This window comes from Argentina anserina, chromosome 6, assembly GCF_933775445.1.
Source record: "Argentina anserina chromosome 6, drPotAnse1.1, whole genome shotgun sequence".
In the NCBI taxonomy this organism is placed as follows: domain Eukaryota; kingdom Viridiplantae; phylum Streptophyta; class Magnoliopsida; order Rosales; family Rosaceae; genus Argentina; species Argentina anserina.
Genome location: NC_065877.1, coordinates 24,980,501 through 24,995,643, shown reverse-complemented (window position 1 = coordinate 24,995,643; position 15,143 = coordinate 24,980,501). Strand labels below are relative to the sequence as shown.

Below are 15,143 nucleotides of genomic sequence, written 5' to 3'. Positions count from 1 at the left end.
TACCAAAGGGCTAGCTACTTGTAGCGCCTTATGTTAGTGTGCTGACATTTGAGTAGCTAGCACACATGAATATGTGAGTTTTAATTGAAATTAACTCTATAAGACCCATTTGGTTGGCAGAAAATTCTGTTATGAAAAATAAATTTATTTCAATTTTCATGCTTCAATGTTATTTGGTTGTAATTGAATATTTGAATAGAAATTAAAAAAAATGTAATTTGACTAGAAATTGACTCCTTAAAATCAAAAATGAATTACCTACCCAGTGGTGGTATTCTATTTCCATTTCAATCAGCAAAAACTAATTTCTTTTTAAATTGCATCTTCTTTCCTTATAAATGAGTTTTAATGAAAATTTTGATTAAATATTTCATTCTAATTACTTACCAAAATAATTCTAATTTTAAATTCTGATATCTCCAAACACTCATATGGAATTAACAAAACCATTTCTATTTCCATATTAACCTGGAAATCAAATCAAATCTTTTTCTTTTTCTCATATTCCATTTAAACAAACGGGGCCTAAATGTGATAAATTCTTAAATTTTTTGTAGTTAAACGAGAATATATAAATTAAAATATACGAAAGAGTTGCATTGTAGCCCAATAGAGTTAGAGATAACTAATATCAAATCGATTGATAAGACTGCTCTAGTGTTTAGAGTATATCCAACAGATTATGCATTTTAAAGAAAAATGAAGACTTGGAGAAAAAAATGCATATTTTTCACTTCAATAACTTATCCATCTCATTCTCCAAAATAGATAAATGGATGAAAAAAAGATGTTATTCTCTAAATTTGTAGCAGTTGTCAAAAATTTGCATAACTAAATATTAAATATTTACACATTTTTCAATAACTCAAACTTATATTACAACCAATAAAAAATATGCAATAAATATTTCAAGTGAACAATATGAAATTATGAAATATATTATGGTTATGATAAATAAGAAAATATAATATTTAATTGAAGTAATAAATGTAAAAATCTACAAAATAAATAAGCTGTTGGAGTTTGAACATAATTTTTTTTTTTTTTTGAGATTTTGAAATTTACTTCTCTATTTTAGAGAAAACATGGAGAAACGATTGGAAATACACTTGTAATATAGGGTTATATAGCCATGGGCTTATGTAGGAGATGGCCTGAGTAGATTTTTTTGTTTGAGAAAATGGAATTATGATCTATTATACGATGCCACCATGTCAAGTAAATCAGAAATCCATAATACATATCGATGTCTGAATTAGGTGCCCTCTTGAAGAAAAAAATATCAATGTATGAAATAATGTGCAGCTTTAAGCAAACAATCATAAAAACAAAACCAAACTAATAGAGAAATCAGTAGAATTTCAAACTATAAAACTTTTCTGTGCACCTACCTACATGATCAGAGTCACTACATTGACAAACGTTGAAGTCTACAGACCTATTGATGTACATCGTATAGCTATGACCACGATAGAAAAAGATATAAGGGTGGAGCAAAAGCTCAATCACTCAAAGCAACATAAGAAGAATTCCTTCCCGGGTTAAGTAGGGTAACATCCTCCAGCTCATGTCCCCGAACGTACTTTGCAGCGACTGTAGGCTTGAGCTTGTTACAACAATCAAGGGGACGTCCAGTTTTCTTCGTCACCTTCTGAAATTGCCGCAACAAGAACCTCTATAGTCTATAGTCAAGGTTTGCCCTTCATTGTGGAAAAGATAACTGAGAAAAGCTCGTTTTCTAGGCAAATTTCCATTTATAAATCGGTTATTCTCAAACTTATGCACTATTCTAACCCCAATGACAAATCAAACACCCATCTGCAAGAGAGTACGTGACTATGAGATTCATTGGAGTGTGAATGGCTTAAGCGAGCGCTGGTGGAGTGTCAATGTTGGACCATGGTAAGTGGGCGAGAACGATGCTGTGTGAAGCCTATGTGACTTCTTTGTGCCTGTAAATCTGTTAGGGTATCTCCAACCCACATCTTTAAAACCTATTATTGGAAATCTCATATCCAATTCATTTTCCAAAATTGAGCTAAAATATGGCTTACCCAAAACCCGGTCATATTTTGACTCGACGAAAATGACTCAAGATCTTAAAGGTGTTATACCCATAACAGAAAGAAAAATAAAAATTGGTTGTAAGTCCATACCTGAGCTGCATGGAATCGGGTGCGGGTACGTAAAAGCGAAGCGTTTTTAAGCGCGGAAGCGATTTTTTTTCTAATTTTTTTAGAAGCATGTACGTTTTAGAAGCTTTATAATAAAATAATATATATTTATATCTAAAAATATATTATATAAAACAACAAATTAATTACTAAAACATTATAGAAGAACAATATAATAGAAAATTAACCCAATAAATATTTTGTAATGGCCTAGAATAAACAACACAAACACTTGAATAACTAACATGATACTAGTAGTGTAGCTAACCACAAATTATGCGCATCACCTTTCAGTTAATCAATCATACACCAGACGAACTCTCTAATCACACGAACCAAGTGTGTAAAATCAAAAATGTATGTATTTACATTTTGTAATGAGCGGCACACCCTAAAGTTGAATGACTTTGCACTCTCTCTCTCTGAGCTTCATCTTAGTCTAGTCTCAAAATCCACATCATTGATTTTTTACTCATCTAGTTTCACTCAGTATCTTGCTCCAAATCAAACTCATGTATAATCTTATATGCCCTTGTTGTCTCACACAAAACTAAAAGCTCAAACAAATCCTCAAATCTTATTCAACTTGCTTGAACGACGCTTCAACTGTATGTTTTATGGGTTTTCATTCAATTCTAGATTTTGATTTATCTTCATGAATTATCGAGTCCTTACAATATGGAGATTTTTAAGAGGGATTTATATTAGAGCCGGAAAATAGAGAAGAAAACTATAAAAACCCAACAATTCTCGCGCTTCCACGACGCTTCTAAAATCTTTTTTTTTGGAACCGTGCTTCTGCCGCGCTTCCGAGCGCTTCCGGACGTTTCCGCTTTCGATTCCGATTCCGATTCTGATTCCGATGCGTGAATCATACCTCCAGTGAAGCTTTTGTGCATCATAGGTCCATACTCAAGGATTATACGTGTAATTATTATTATATTTTTTTCTTTTTATCGTACTTGTACAAACTTCAGTAATTAAAATTAGGCCTTAGACTTTAAACCCGAGAACCGTTTAGAATTATGAGAACAACACCGAAATGGTTGATTTGATTCGATTCAAAAAATAAATAAATTACTAACCGTAGAGGAACAACACCGAAACAACTGATTTGATTCAATTTCGGTTCCTTTTTTTAAAAATGATTTTGGAACCGTTAGAACCGAGTATTCACAAATATATAAGAAAAATCCATAAAAGAAACATCTTTCGTCGTCGCATCCCTAATCACATTTTTTAATTTAATTCTTAGACTCATACTGATCACTATATAAACAAAAAAAAACTTTATTCACTTTGCCTTATACTCTGACTTTCTCTATTACTTTGTTACCCCCTAAAATCCAAATTATCATAAGTTTGCAGTCTCTCTCTCTCTCAATGTTTTTTGAAATAATTGAGTATGTTAATTGTTGATCATTGAGTAATTTTACTAAAGAGGTTGATGGCGTTCTGTATTTGTATTTTGAAGTTTGTATTTTATATGGTTATTGTTTAAGGCTTTGAGACTATATATATATATTACAATAAACTTTTGGAACCGTAAAAAAACCAGAAACCGATATGATATTGGCGATTCAATTTGATTCCTGTTCCGGAAGCAAATTGTGCTAAATCCGTACCATTTTTTCTTTTTCGATTCCAGGAAAAAAATCAGTATTTTGGAACCGGTCTCAAGCCTAATTAAAATTAAGAATTGTCCAATAATTTGACCACAATTTAATTGACTTTGGCGTGTTTAATCACCTTAAGTCATTCGAATTGATTAATTTAGGGGTGGGCATAAAAAACAGAAATCCCGATCCCATCCTGAAATTCATAGGGACGGGACGGGACGGGACGGGACGAAGGTCTAAAAACGTTTGTCCCGTCCCGATCCCATCCTGTTTCATAATAGTGGGATGAGACGTGCGACGAATAATTTCTATCCCGCTTCATCCCGTCCCGTCCCACCTTTAATAAAACTTAAAAATTCTTATATATTTGTATCAAAATGAAACTAATTTATGTTCTTAATAACTCCAAAATTATATTAACTCAAATAATAATGGTAAATTATAATATTTTGAACATAATATGCATTTGTTTTGTTAAAATTTCATTATTAAATGTTAATTTGTTAATGAAAAAGTAAAAATATAAGTTTTTATTTAACTTCATAGGAATGTGGCATTTGTCTCGTTCCGTCCCGATCTCGTTCCGTCCTAACCGGGATTAATCCCGAGTGAGATGCATTCTTGAAAACCCTCGTCCTGTCCCGATTCAAAAGAGTGGGATGAGACATGGGATGAGCCATATCCCGTCCCGTGCCCACCCCTAGATTAATTGGCCGCAAATGGTTCCGAAGTTCGTTTTCATATAAAAAGAATCAAAATCCTAAACTCTAATAGTATCTCCAACAACTCATTTTAAAATTCTCTATTATAGAGGATGAAAACACAAAAAAAAAAACTCAATTCCAACAACTCATCTATTATATTGTATAAAATTAAATACGAATGTATATAATTAAATAAAAATCAAATTAAATCTCATAATGTTATAATTTATACCAAGAATCATTCTCTATTTTTTGTTATTTTTTTTATGGAGAGTGATTTTTTTTTATAAGAAATAAAGTTTAGAGATTGTTTTAAAAATTATATAGATTTTAAAAATTTATAAATCTAAATTTTTTGTTTATCTTTGTTTCCACTTTCTTTATTATAAAAAACGGTTTAAATAAGTTATTAAAGCTAAAAATTAATGTATTTTCTCTATAATATAAATCATTTTGATTTTAAAAGAGTTGTTCAAGATGTTATAAGTTGAAATTTCCCTCAATAATCAAATACAACAAAACAACATTATTGTACCAGAATAGTGTCATACCTCATGCAGGGTCATGATCTCAATCAATACACACTTAAAAATTCAGTCTTTTCTTCATCGTTCATTATTGATCCACTTAGTGTAGATTTTTTTCAGACAAAAAAAAAGTGTAGATTTTGTTCTGATAATCTCCCACCCCAAAAAAGGTAAATCAATTAATAAGATCCCAGAACGACAAGGTTGAGCTATTCTCAGACGTACACCTTTTGACTTCGTTGTTCTACAAACTCAAAAGCCTCCATCACTCGTACATATTCCACCAAATCTTGACCACAAAACAAAATACGTTGCGTATGGTCGAACCGTATGTAGGAAGTCGCCGTATGTATGTACCATACACGCAGGTGACCACCCGAAAAAAGGTCCGCGGGACCCGCCAGGTAAACAGGCATGACCCGACCAGAAACCCGTGGACCCCATGAGTCCCGACAACCAATCGTTGACGGGGCGACAACGCTAATGATGGTTTTTGGAGATTTTCAGCTATGGCTCGCCGTCGTCTACGGCATGTCGTCCACCACTCGAGTTTTGCGTGCTTTTGAAGTCTCTCCCACAATCCCAATTTGGGCCTAGAGACTCTCATATAGGCCTGCTTTTTTATAAAATGTGGGCCCAACTCAAAAGCGTTGTGGTTATGAAACCGAAAGAAGGTCTCTGTTATGATTCACAGCAGTAGAGAATTGCTCTCTTGGTCCTGAAACTGCGTCGTTTGAGATCCCTAGCTTTGTTACCCAGGTAAGATCTGTCGCTCTCTCCTCACTCTTATTGGATTTCCTCATCGATTTTAATTTCGTCGTTTTATTCCTGTTCTGGTTTCGTAATGTGAAAACCCAAATATTGTATTGTAATCTCTGTAAAATTCAGAAATCGATAATCGATCTTCGTTTTTCGTTAAGCCCCGATTGCTTGCATGGGTTATATCTAAACATGTATGTGAGATCTCATTGATGATATCGCGTACGGATTGGAATTTGATGTTTGTTAATATAAGAAACACCAGGCTTCTTTTGTTTAATTTGATATTATTTGTGTAATGATGATTAGAAGAACTAATAATCTAAGAATTGGAGGATTTGTGTTGTTTGGGGAGAGGACAATGTAGTTTGATTTGTGTCTGAATTTAGGTTGAATTTGCTGATTTTTGTATATTGTTGGAATAGTTGAGAAATGCCTGCGCAGAAGGTTGAGACTGGTCACCAGGACACTGTCCACGATGTGGTCATGGATTACTACGGCAAGCGCCTAGCCACTGCTTCGTCCGACAACACCATCAAGATAGTGGGAGTCAGCAACTCGGCCTCGCAGCATCTTGCCACCCTGACTGGTCATCAGGGGCCTGTTTGGCAGGTGGCTTGGGCGCACCCTAAGTTCGGGTCGTTGCTTGCTTCTTGTTCATATGACGGGCGCGTCATTATCTGGAAGGAAGGGAATCAGAATGAGTGGACGCAGGCTCATGTTTTCGATGATCACAAATCGTCTGTCAACTCGATTGCTTGGGCTCCTCATGAACTTGGTCTCTGTTTGGCTTGTGGCTCTTCTGATGGGAATATTTCGGTTTTCACTGCTAAAGGAGAGAATGTTTATGCTGGTTGGGAGACCACAAAGATTGATCAAGCTCACCCTGTTGGTGTCACCTCTGTTTCCTGGGCCCCTTCAACAGCTCCTGGTGCTCTTGTTGGTTCTGGTCTGCTTGACACGGTTCAGAAGCTCTGTTCTGGTGGTTGTGATAACAGCGTAAAGATCTGGAAGCTTACTAATGGCGCTTGGAAGATGGACTGTTTTCCAGCTCTTCAAAAGCATCTTGATTGGGTTAGGGATGTTGCCTGGGCACCTAACTTGGGACTGCCAAAATCCACAATAGCCAGTGCATCACAGGATGGTACAGTTATCATCTGGACTGTGGCCAAGGATGGGGATCAGTGGGAACATAAGGTGCTGCATGATTTCAAGGCACCCGTTTGGAAGGTCTCATGGTCACTTACAGGGAACATATTGGCTGTGGCTGATGGGAACAACAGTGTGACATTGTGGAAGGAAGAAGTTGATGGGGACTGGCAACAGGTGACAACAGTTGAGCCATAAAATCTTATTTTCATAATTTTGCTTCTGTTGCATCAGATTATTTCCCAGATGTCTTCTATGAACACAGATATAAAGACTTATTATGAGATTATGATAAATTAAGTACTGTTGATAGTTGTTATCAACTTTACATTTCTTACACTACTGCACTCCGGATACATGTGAGTTCTGTTTTCAAGTTTTGTTTTCTTTAACAAATGAAAATGAGAGAAGGAAATACTATGATTTGCATGTCTTTAATTTCTGTTTTTATCATACCAATGTTTTTCAGTGGCATATTGCACATTGCCACCTTAACCTGCAGGTTATTATCTACTTGAACTAGACAAGCTGATGCAATTCGCATTGTAGCCAAGACCATGAATGTTTATTTTCCTATTAGTCTAATGATCTTTGGATTTGTTGTTCATGATGTTATGACTTTGTTATGCAGAATTACTTACCTGCCAATATATTTGTCTGAGTTTATATCTGTTGAAACTTGGTTTCGAAAAGTTGTTTGCTGCCTTGTTTGACTGGAAGTTTTTCTGGGGGCTTAGCTTACCTCAGTCATTAATCATCATATGTTGGGAACACTGACGGTTGTTTATTTACTTTGTGCTTTGTTTATAGGGCACGTTGAAGCGTAATAGCAATTTTGCTTTGTATTACAAAGGTTTTTGCTGTGTATATACTGCTGTAGTTTTCTTAAGCTTTTGAATCAAGTTTATTTTCCCATTTAAACTTGGTGTTGTTTTCAACCAACTCTGATATGCGCTGGTTTTGCCTTATCAGTGGCTCAATAGATTGATACATGTGATTCTCAATACAGATACCATATGTGGAATGAGTTTGTAACTTTGTATCCATTGAAACTTGGTTTCTAAAAATTGTTTGCTGCCTTGTTTGATTGGAATTGTTTTTGATGGCTTAGCTTACCTTGGTCATTAATCATGTGTTGGGAACACCGACTGTTGTTTAGTTACCTTGTGCTTTGTTTATTGGGCACGTTGAAGCTAAATTGCAATCTTGCTTTGTACTTCAAAGTTTTTGCGTGCATATAACTGCTGCATTTTTCTTCAGCGTTTGTATCAAGTCTGATATACACTGTTTTGCCTATTTAAACGTGGTGCTGTTTTCAATTTACACTTAGAACTGGTTTTCCTTGTCAGTGGCTCAATATAGTGAGACATGTGCTTCTTGAAACAGATCCCTAATGTGGATTATGGACCTGCACCACTAACACCAGAGCCGACATTTACAATGGCTGTGACCGCTTTTCAGTAGATATCTCATTCTGTAGTTTATTCAGGTAGGTGAAAGGATTTGCTTTACTTTCTGAAAACTCGTCATCGGAAGAGAGTCCGTTTGAAAATGAGTTATCTGAAGTGAGATGGTATCAAGTTATTTGGATTGCTCAGTTACTAATTGACATGAATTCGAAATGACACAACTCCAGTGGCCGACTGCATAGTGCCCGGAAGTGGTATATCTTCCCTCCTTTCTCATGTCAGTATAAGAACCTAGCAGCGGAGCTGCATAGTGCCTTCACTCTCCCCTCCCATCTCTTCTTAATATAAGAACCTGTCAGTTTCATTAATGGCAACGGTGTGAGGGCTGTTGTTTCTAGCCCTTATATATATGAACCTATCTCCCCGCCACCCTGCTCTGGAGCGTGTAGTGTGTTTCCAGTACACCACAACACAAGTAGCCACAAATGCTTCATAAAACATATGACCTCTGTACCTCTTTGAAGTTGCATGAGCCTGCAATGTGTTTGGATTTGTGACATGTAATACACGCCCGGAGAAACAAGAAAGATTAATATGGGAGAAACCCAACCTCTTCGTTGGAGATGCATCTATCGTGGGAGTCGATGCCTTTCCAACTCGGTGCCTTTCTTGACATTACTAAAAATTGCTTAAAACTATTGTTCCTCTGATAATTTTTTTAGTCCGCAACCTGAGTATGGCGCAATAGCTCCGACAGCCCCAACCTCAGCCACTTACAGGCATTTGATTTCGTAATGCATCGCAAAGGCGAATGAAGAGTGAGCATTACTGTTGATCGGGGAATGTTTCTCCGCGCCTCCTTGTAATTTGTGGCTGATTTTACCATCCGAATTTCGACCCCTATATGCGCAAAATCGTTTAAGTATTCTTTCATGTAGTAGAGGGGGTAGAGTCAGTAAAGCACTGGAGACTGGAGTGGGCAAGTCCACAGTGTGCACCAGTGACATTGCCAATAATTGAGGTTAGCTACTAGCTAATCTTATAATTAAGCTACTCCCCCTCAATCAATTAAGGTCTAAGCCCATGCATTAAGGAGAGAGGCACGTGACCTACGGTGCACGTGCTACCATGTTACTGTTTAGACATGCAGAGCATAATGCACGTGTGAGGAAGCACCAAGAGAAAGTGAAAGTCGTCATCGATAGATTCCGGCCATACTCGGAGTCTTTGGACTTGACCACCTCCCCGCCTAAGTAAACATTATCTTCCCAAATTCATTTCTCTATTGAAGACGTGCAAGTGATGTTTCTATAAGAATTTTCAATCAGTACGTGATGCATGGTTGAGAGTTGGGACATTAAGCCTTTGCACTCACTTGGTACATTGGAGTCATGGGACTAAAGTCACTAAACTAATGCTATTTTCAGACCGAAAATTAAAGTTTGAAAACATTTTTTTTCCTTGAGAGATTTCACTTGAGTGTCAAGAGTCAAGACGTTCATGTATTCACTAGAAGGTATTTCACTAAAGTGCTAAGACTCTAATGACGTTTTTTACGATACACTTCTTTTTTCTATAAGTAAAAAGACAAGAGTTCGACGTATGCAATTATGCATTAATTGTTTTAAATGACACATAACGTTATATATAATGATTGCAAGTGTCATTTCTTATTTTGTTATCATGTCAGCTTAAAATTCTGCCAGCTTAAAACTAGAAACATCTGGTTCCCGAAATCATTATCAGTGACAAGAAACACTTGAGAGTCATCAAACCCATTATCATTTTACATCTGGTTATTTCTAGTAAGAATGAAGTGAAAATTAAGGAGAAGTAATCGAGTTAACAAGTAGAACCTGGTAGAATCGATCCTCCTGCAGGTTTTGTCGCAGAAGCAAGGAGAGTCTCCTCCAATAATAGCATCCAAGTTTACAGCCGGATTCCTCTGCTCCTAATACTTTTTATCCCTCGGGAATTGTGCTCCCCTCTTTAGTTTAAGTTTCCTCCCTCTGATTTTTTTTTCAATTTTTTAACTTTAATCCGTTGTCTTTCTACCCCCTATTTGCTGCTACTACTGCTCCTATATCATAACCACCCCTATTATATTCCCTCACCCACGTTTAAGCACGATGCTTACAGCTCAACTTAACCTAATAACGGTCATGATCTCGTCCACGTGGCTTTGTTAGTAAGGGTTTTCACTCTAATGAGTTTAATCCCACCTGCCACATCGGATTAACTATGAGCATCTTCCCTTTTTGTTCTCAATTTATTTCTTGTTTTCTCATTCTCACCAGTCCATTTTCACCCACTAAATGTTGGGTAATACTCTCCCCCACCACTGAAGTATGATGAGAACAAAATCAATTCATGTTCAATTTTTACCTCATAAGAGAAAAGTTCACATTTTTGTTTTTTATTTCGATGTCATACTATAATGCACTTCAATTATAGAGAAAATACATCGTTATCACTTGTTGGGGGCATTGAGAAGTGTCGACTTCGATAGGGAGAGAGCATAAGAAGCGGTCCAGGTGGTTCCCCAGAGTAAACTAGATTTTTTACTATATAGTGATGTGTAATGTACAATGATAGTCATAGTTTCCAACGAGTGAAACGATGTGTTTGTAAACTCATTAGGAAACTTACTCTTTTTTTTAAATAAGAAAAATCATGTGAGAATGAATGACATACTAAACGTAATAACAAGACTATAAATTCATTTTACACGACATATGTAGTTTTTTGTTTTGTTTTTCTTTTAACAAAGACTAGAATGGCCGCCCCGAGTTATAGCCATTAATGAAATTGTAAAACACAATGGGGGACATTGAGTACATACAAACAAACTATAAGAGCCACACATAACTTGTGTATTATAGCAAGCACCATTTAGAAAAATAGTGCATCATCATTTATTTTATTTACTTTACAATTTTTGTGATACACTAGAAAGATAATGCTCATTGAGAGACATAAATTGTTATGTTTATCAGCTTTTCTACCATGTAGCTACTAGAACATACGAATAACAGTAAGTTTCATTTTGTTAATAGGAGACTGTAGCCATTTGACCGACGAAACAAGTAACTCACATTGCCTCACTAGAACAAACGCCATAACGCATACTTAAAAGAATAGTTTTGACTCAATTAAATTTGTAGAGCGAGACAATCTCCAACAGATAATGAAAAGTTTAAAACACGGAAATTTACCCATTACTTATTGTTAGAAAGGTGCCAGAGTCTTGGTGCACATACCCTCCCAGAATTGAGGAGTGAAATGTAAGGGGAAGCTCTACTTAAGCCAAGTGTTTAAGATCAAAGAACTAATATTACTGCCTCTGCCGTACTATCCATTTGCATTTACTACACAATGGTTTCCCCTGACTGGGTCAGATGGGCCCGAGTCACCCGACACCAATCCCCATGCCAATTGACCCTGGTAAATACTGGGATAAGCTTTTGTTAACACCTCCATTTATTACCACTTACATTTTGTCAACCCCACAGTAAAACTATCCGTTCTCACTCTGGGGGTGGGTGGGTCCAAAAGGCACGTGACAAAGGTGGAGGCATTGTCAGCGATCATGTGAGACTTCTTAAGGTTCGGTTCAAAAGGCCAGCAAAGGGGGGGGCAGCACTTCCCCCTATTATTTAATCCAAACCTCTCCTCCTCTAAACCCGCCCTCCAATTATCCACTTTATTACATCCCTACCCCTCTCCTCACTCCTCAAAACCCCCCCCCACCCTTCACTCTCTCTCTGAATCCCTCAAGATACTCACAAACCACCACACTCTTCATTCTCCACCCTTTTCTCTCTCTCTCTCTCAACGACTTGCATCGATTCCGATACACATTTCCCAATGGAACTGCCGGAATTCTACGTCGGCGGATACTTTGACGGCCAGCTCTCCCCTGAGAAGCGGCAGCTCCCGGACCAGAAGCCCGACCAATTCACCATCGACGACCTCCTCGACTTCTCCAACGAGGACGCTCTCGTCACCGACGCCTTCTTCGACAGCACCGTCACCGCCGTCGACAGCTGCAACTCCTCCGTCTCCGGCGGAGAGGCGCAATTCTCCGGCAACCGCAGCTTCAGCGAGTCTCAATTCTCCGGCGACCTCTGCGTTCCGGTAATAATTGAGCACCTAACCGTAATTGGAATTTAATTTAACGCTGTCATTAATTCTCTGCATTCTGCATGCAGTTTGCATGACCGTGACGTTAATATTGTCATTATTACTTTAATTAAACACTTAATTAGAATTTAAATTTCGCATGCAAATTTGGAAGTAAACTAAATTCTGTAACTGTAAATTTTGTTACAGTACGACGACTTGGCCGAGCTGGAATGGCTATCGAACTTTGTGGAAGACTCATTCTCGGCGGACAAAGACCTCAATGCCCTTCAATTCCTCTCCACCACCACCACCACCACAACCGCCGCCACGGCGAAACCCCAAACACCGGAAACCTCCTCCTCCTCGGCCGAGACGCCGCAAAACCCGCCGCTATTCCACCACGAGACGCCTCTCCCGGGGAAGGCCCGCAGCAAGCGGTCACGCGCCGCCCCCGGCGACTGGACCACTCGCCTCCTCCACCTCATCACTCCCAACACCGAGCCGACGCCTCCGAAGACGGCGGCGGCGGCGACTACGTCGCGGAAGAAGCGGGAAGGCGGGAGCTCGAACTCCGGCTCGGACTCTTCCGGCCGGAAATGCCTCCACTGCGCGTCGGAGAAGACGCCGCAGTGGCGGACGGGGCCGATGGGCCCGAAGACGCTGTGCAACGCGTGCGGGGTGCGGTACAAGTCGGGGCGGCTGGTGCCGGAGTACCGGCCGGCGGCAAGCCCGACGTTCGTGTCGGCGCGGCATTCGAATTCGCACAGGAAGGTTCTGGAGCTGCGGCGGCAGAAGGAGTTTCAGAGGTCGCATCAGCATCAGTTTCTGAGCCCGCCTTCGATTTTTGGCGTATCCAACGGTGGGGGTGAGTTCTTGATCCACCACCGGGCTGCGAGCGATTTTCGGCAGATGATGTAGTGGGAGTGATAGAGTGTAGGGTAAGGTTTAGGTTGGACCTCTGCTGGGGTTTAACATGGAGTTTTAATTTTAATTTCCCAGCTTAAGTTAAAATTAATTTTGCTAATTTTTGCTGTTCAATATTTGAATTTGTAGTTAAAGGGGCCATTGAGCAAAAGTTGTAGAATTTGAGGGAAAAAGGAAATAAAAAGTGGAGGAAGAAGAAAGCTTTGTATTGCACCTTTTTTTTGTTTTGCCAAACAAGATTGGCAAATTGAGAATCACATTATTTTGTTTCCCTTTTTTGTTAAATTAATAAAATTAATCTTTATTTATCTGTTGTTTATTCTATTATGATTCATAACTTAGATGGACAATCTAACAGGTCACAACACTATATTACTTTTATGGACAATTTAATTTAGAAATGAATAGGTTAAAATGGGTAGTGATTCATAACAAACATACTATGAACTAAAGAAAACCACTCATGTAGTCAACTTCTCCTCATTAGCGCTTTGTTGATTCAAAAATGAATCATGTAATAACTTCTTCTTTTTTGAAGAATCATTGAATAACTTCTAAGACTTTGTACTGTAACCTTGGTTATTATTAAGCTTCTCATTATGAGATTGGATAATAAATTTTTATACGAGGGAAAAAATTATTTTATCATGTGTATACATATCTAACATACTAGTTTCCTTTTTCCTTTTTTTTTTTAAAAAAAAATCTTTATAAAACACAGTCCTTTCTTAATAATTAAATCAGAGTTGTGATATTAGATAGGTCGTAAATTGGAGATTGCGACTAGTAAGAATAACATGTAAATTAGGCACATCAACACATCAAAATTACATGCTTTCTCATGTGCCTTTCGCAGAGTTAATGGTCATCATCCTTTTAGAACATTAGAGCTGCTTCTTTGATCAAATGGCATCCCCCGGACCCTGGTTGGCACAAGCTCAACTTTGATGGTGCCCTCAACTCCTCCAATGTTGCGGCTGGTTTTGTGATTAGGAACTCTAATGGTACTCTTGTTCTTTATGGAGCTCGCCGTTTGTCCCCTTCATCTATTCTGTTTGCTGAAGGTTGTGGGCCTGTGGCCTTAAGGATGGTCTCATTGCTGCATCTCATTTACATATTACTCACTTGATGATTGAAGGCGACTCTGATACTCTCATCAAGTGCCTTCAGCTCAATGTCACCCCCCCCCCCCCCCCCCCGCAAATCTTGACGCTAATTTGAGACTGCAAACACTTCTTATCCAAATTGGACAACTTTAAGGTTGCTCATGTATTTAGAGTGGCCAATTTTCTCGCTGATGCTATCACTGTTGTTGTCTCACCCTCGATGAACCTCGATAATGGGTTGGTATCCCCCAAGCTGCTACTGCCTTAGAGCTTGATTTATCCCTTAACGGTCATGTTATAAGGGGTCCTCTATAATTTTTCTTTTTCTGCTAAAAAAAACGCATCAAAATTACGAAACTAGGTTTTAGGGGTTTCCATATATAAGTCTTTTTTTTTCATATTATTTCCAAGATTATATGATTTAGATCATATATATCTATTGACTTCCTATTCTTGGAAAATTACTAATGTACAAATGTACAATGTAAACAGAGAGAAATTGAACTCGTTGTTAATTTGACGAGATGATGATGATGATGATGGGGGTCCAACTTTGAGGCATGAGAGAATAACAAGCAGCTGGGTAGCAACCAATAAGAAGTCGCATGGGTTTCAGTGAAATGATGATTTGGGAATTTAAGTAATCT

General features: G+C 38.1%; 3 protein-coding genes across 3 annotated transcripts in view; all 3 read left to right on the top strand.

The window, feature by feature from the left end:
- LOC126798978 (uncharacterized) overlaps positions 1-15,143 on the top strand; it is a 187,386-nt gene that overhangs the window by 87,020 nt on the left and 85,223 nt on the right. The window lies entirely within an intron of this gene.
- On the top strand, positions 5,701-7,311 carry LOC126798973 (protein transport protein SEC13 homolog A-like). Its single transcript, XM_050526075.1, has 2 exons — positions 5,701-5,783; positions 6,209-7,311. The coding sequence occupies exon 2, from the start codon at positions 6,216-6,218 to the stop codon at positions 7,128-7,130; it is 915 nt and encodes a 304-aa protein (XP_050382032.1). The 5' UTR covers positions 5,701-5,783; positions 6,209-6,215; the 3' UTR covers positions 7,131-7,311.
- Positions 12,147-13,523, top strand: LOC126798972 (GATA transcription factor 9-like). The gene is made up of 2 exons (XM_050526074.1): positions 12,147-12,478; positions 12,674-13,523. Exons 1-2 carry the CDS (start codon positions 12,209-12,211, stop codon positions 13,382-13,384), a joined length of 981 nt encoding a protein of 326 aa, XP_050382031.1. The 5' UTR covers positions 12,147-12,208; the 3' UTR covers positions 13,385-13,523.

Coding starts and splice junctions, on each gene's coding strand:
- LOC126798972 (XM_050526074.1), top strand. CDS start 12,209: ATGGAACTGCCGGAATTCTACGTCGGCGGATACTTTGACGGCCAGCTC. Junction 12,479..12,673: donor CCGGCGACCTCTGCGTTCCG/GTAATAATTGAG, acceptor ATTTTGTTACAG/TACGACGACTTGGCCGAGCT.
- LOC126798973 (XM_050526075.1), top strand. CDS start 6,216: ATGCCTGCGCAGAAGGTTGAGACTGGTCACCAGGACACTGTCCACGAT.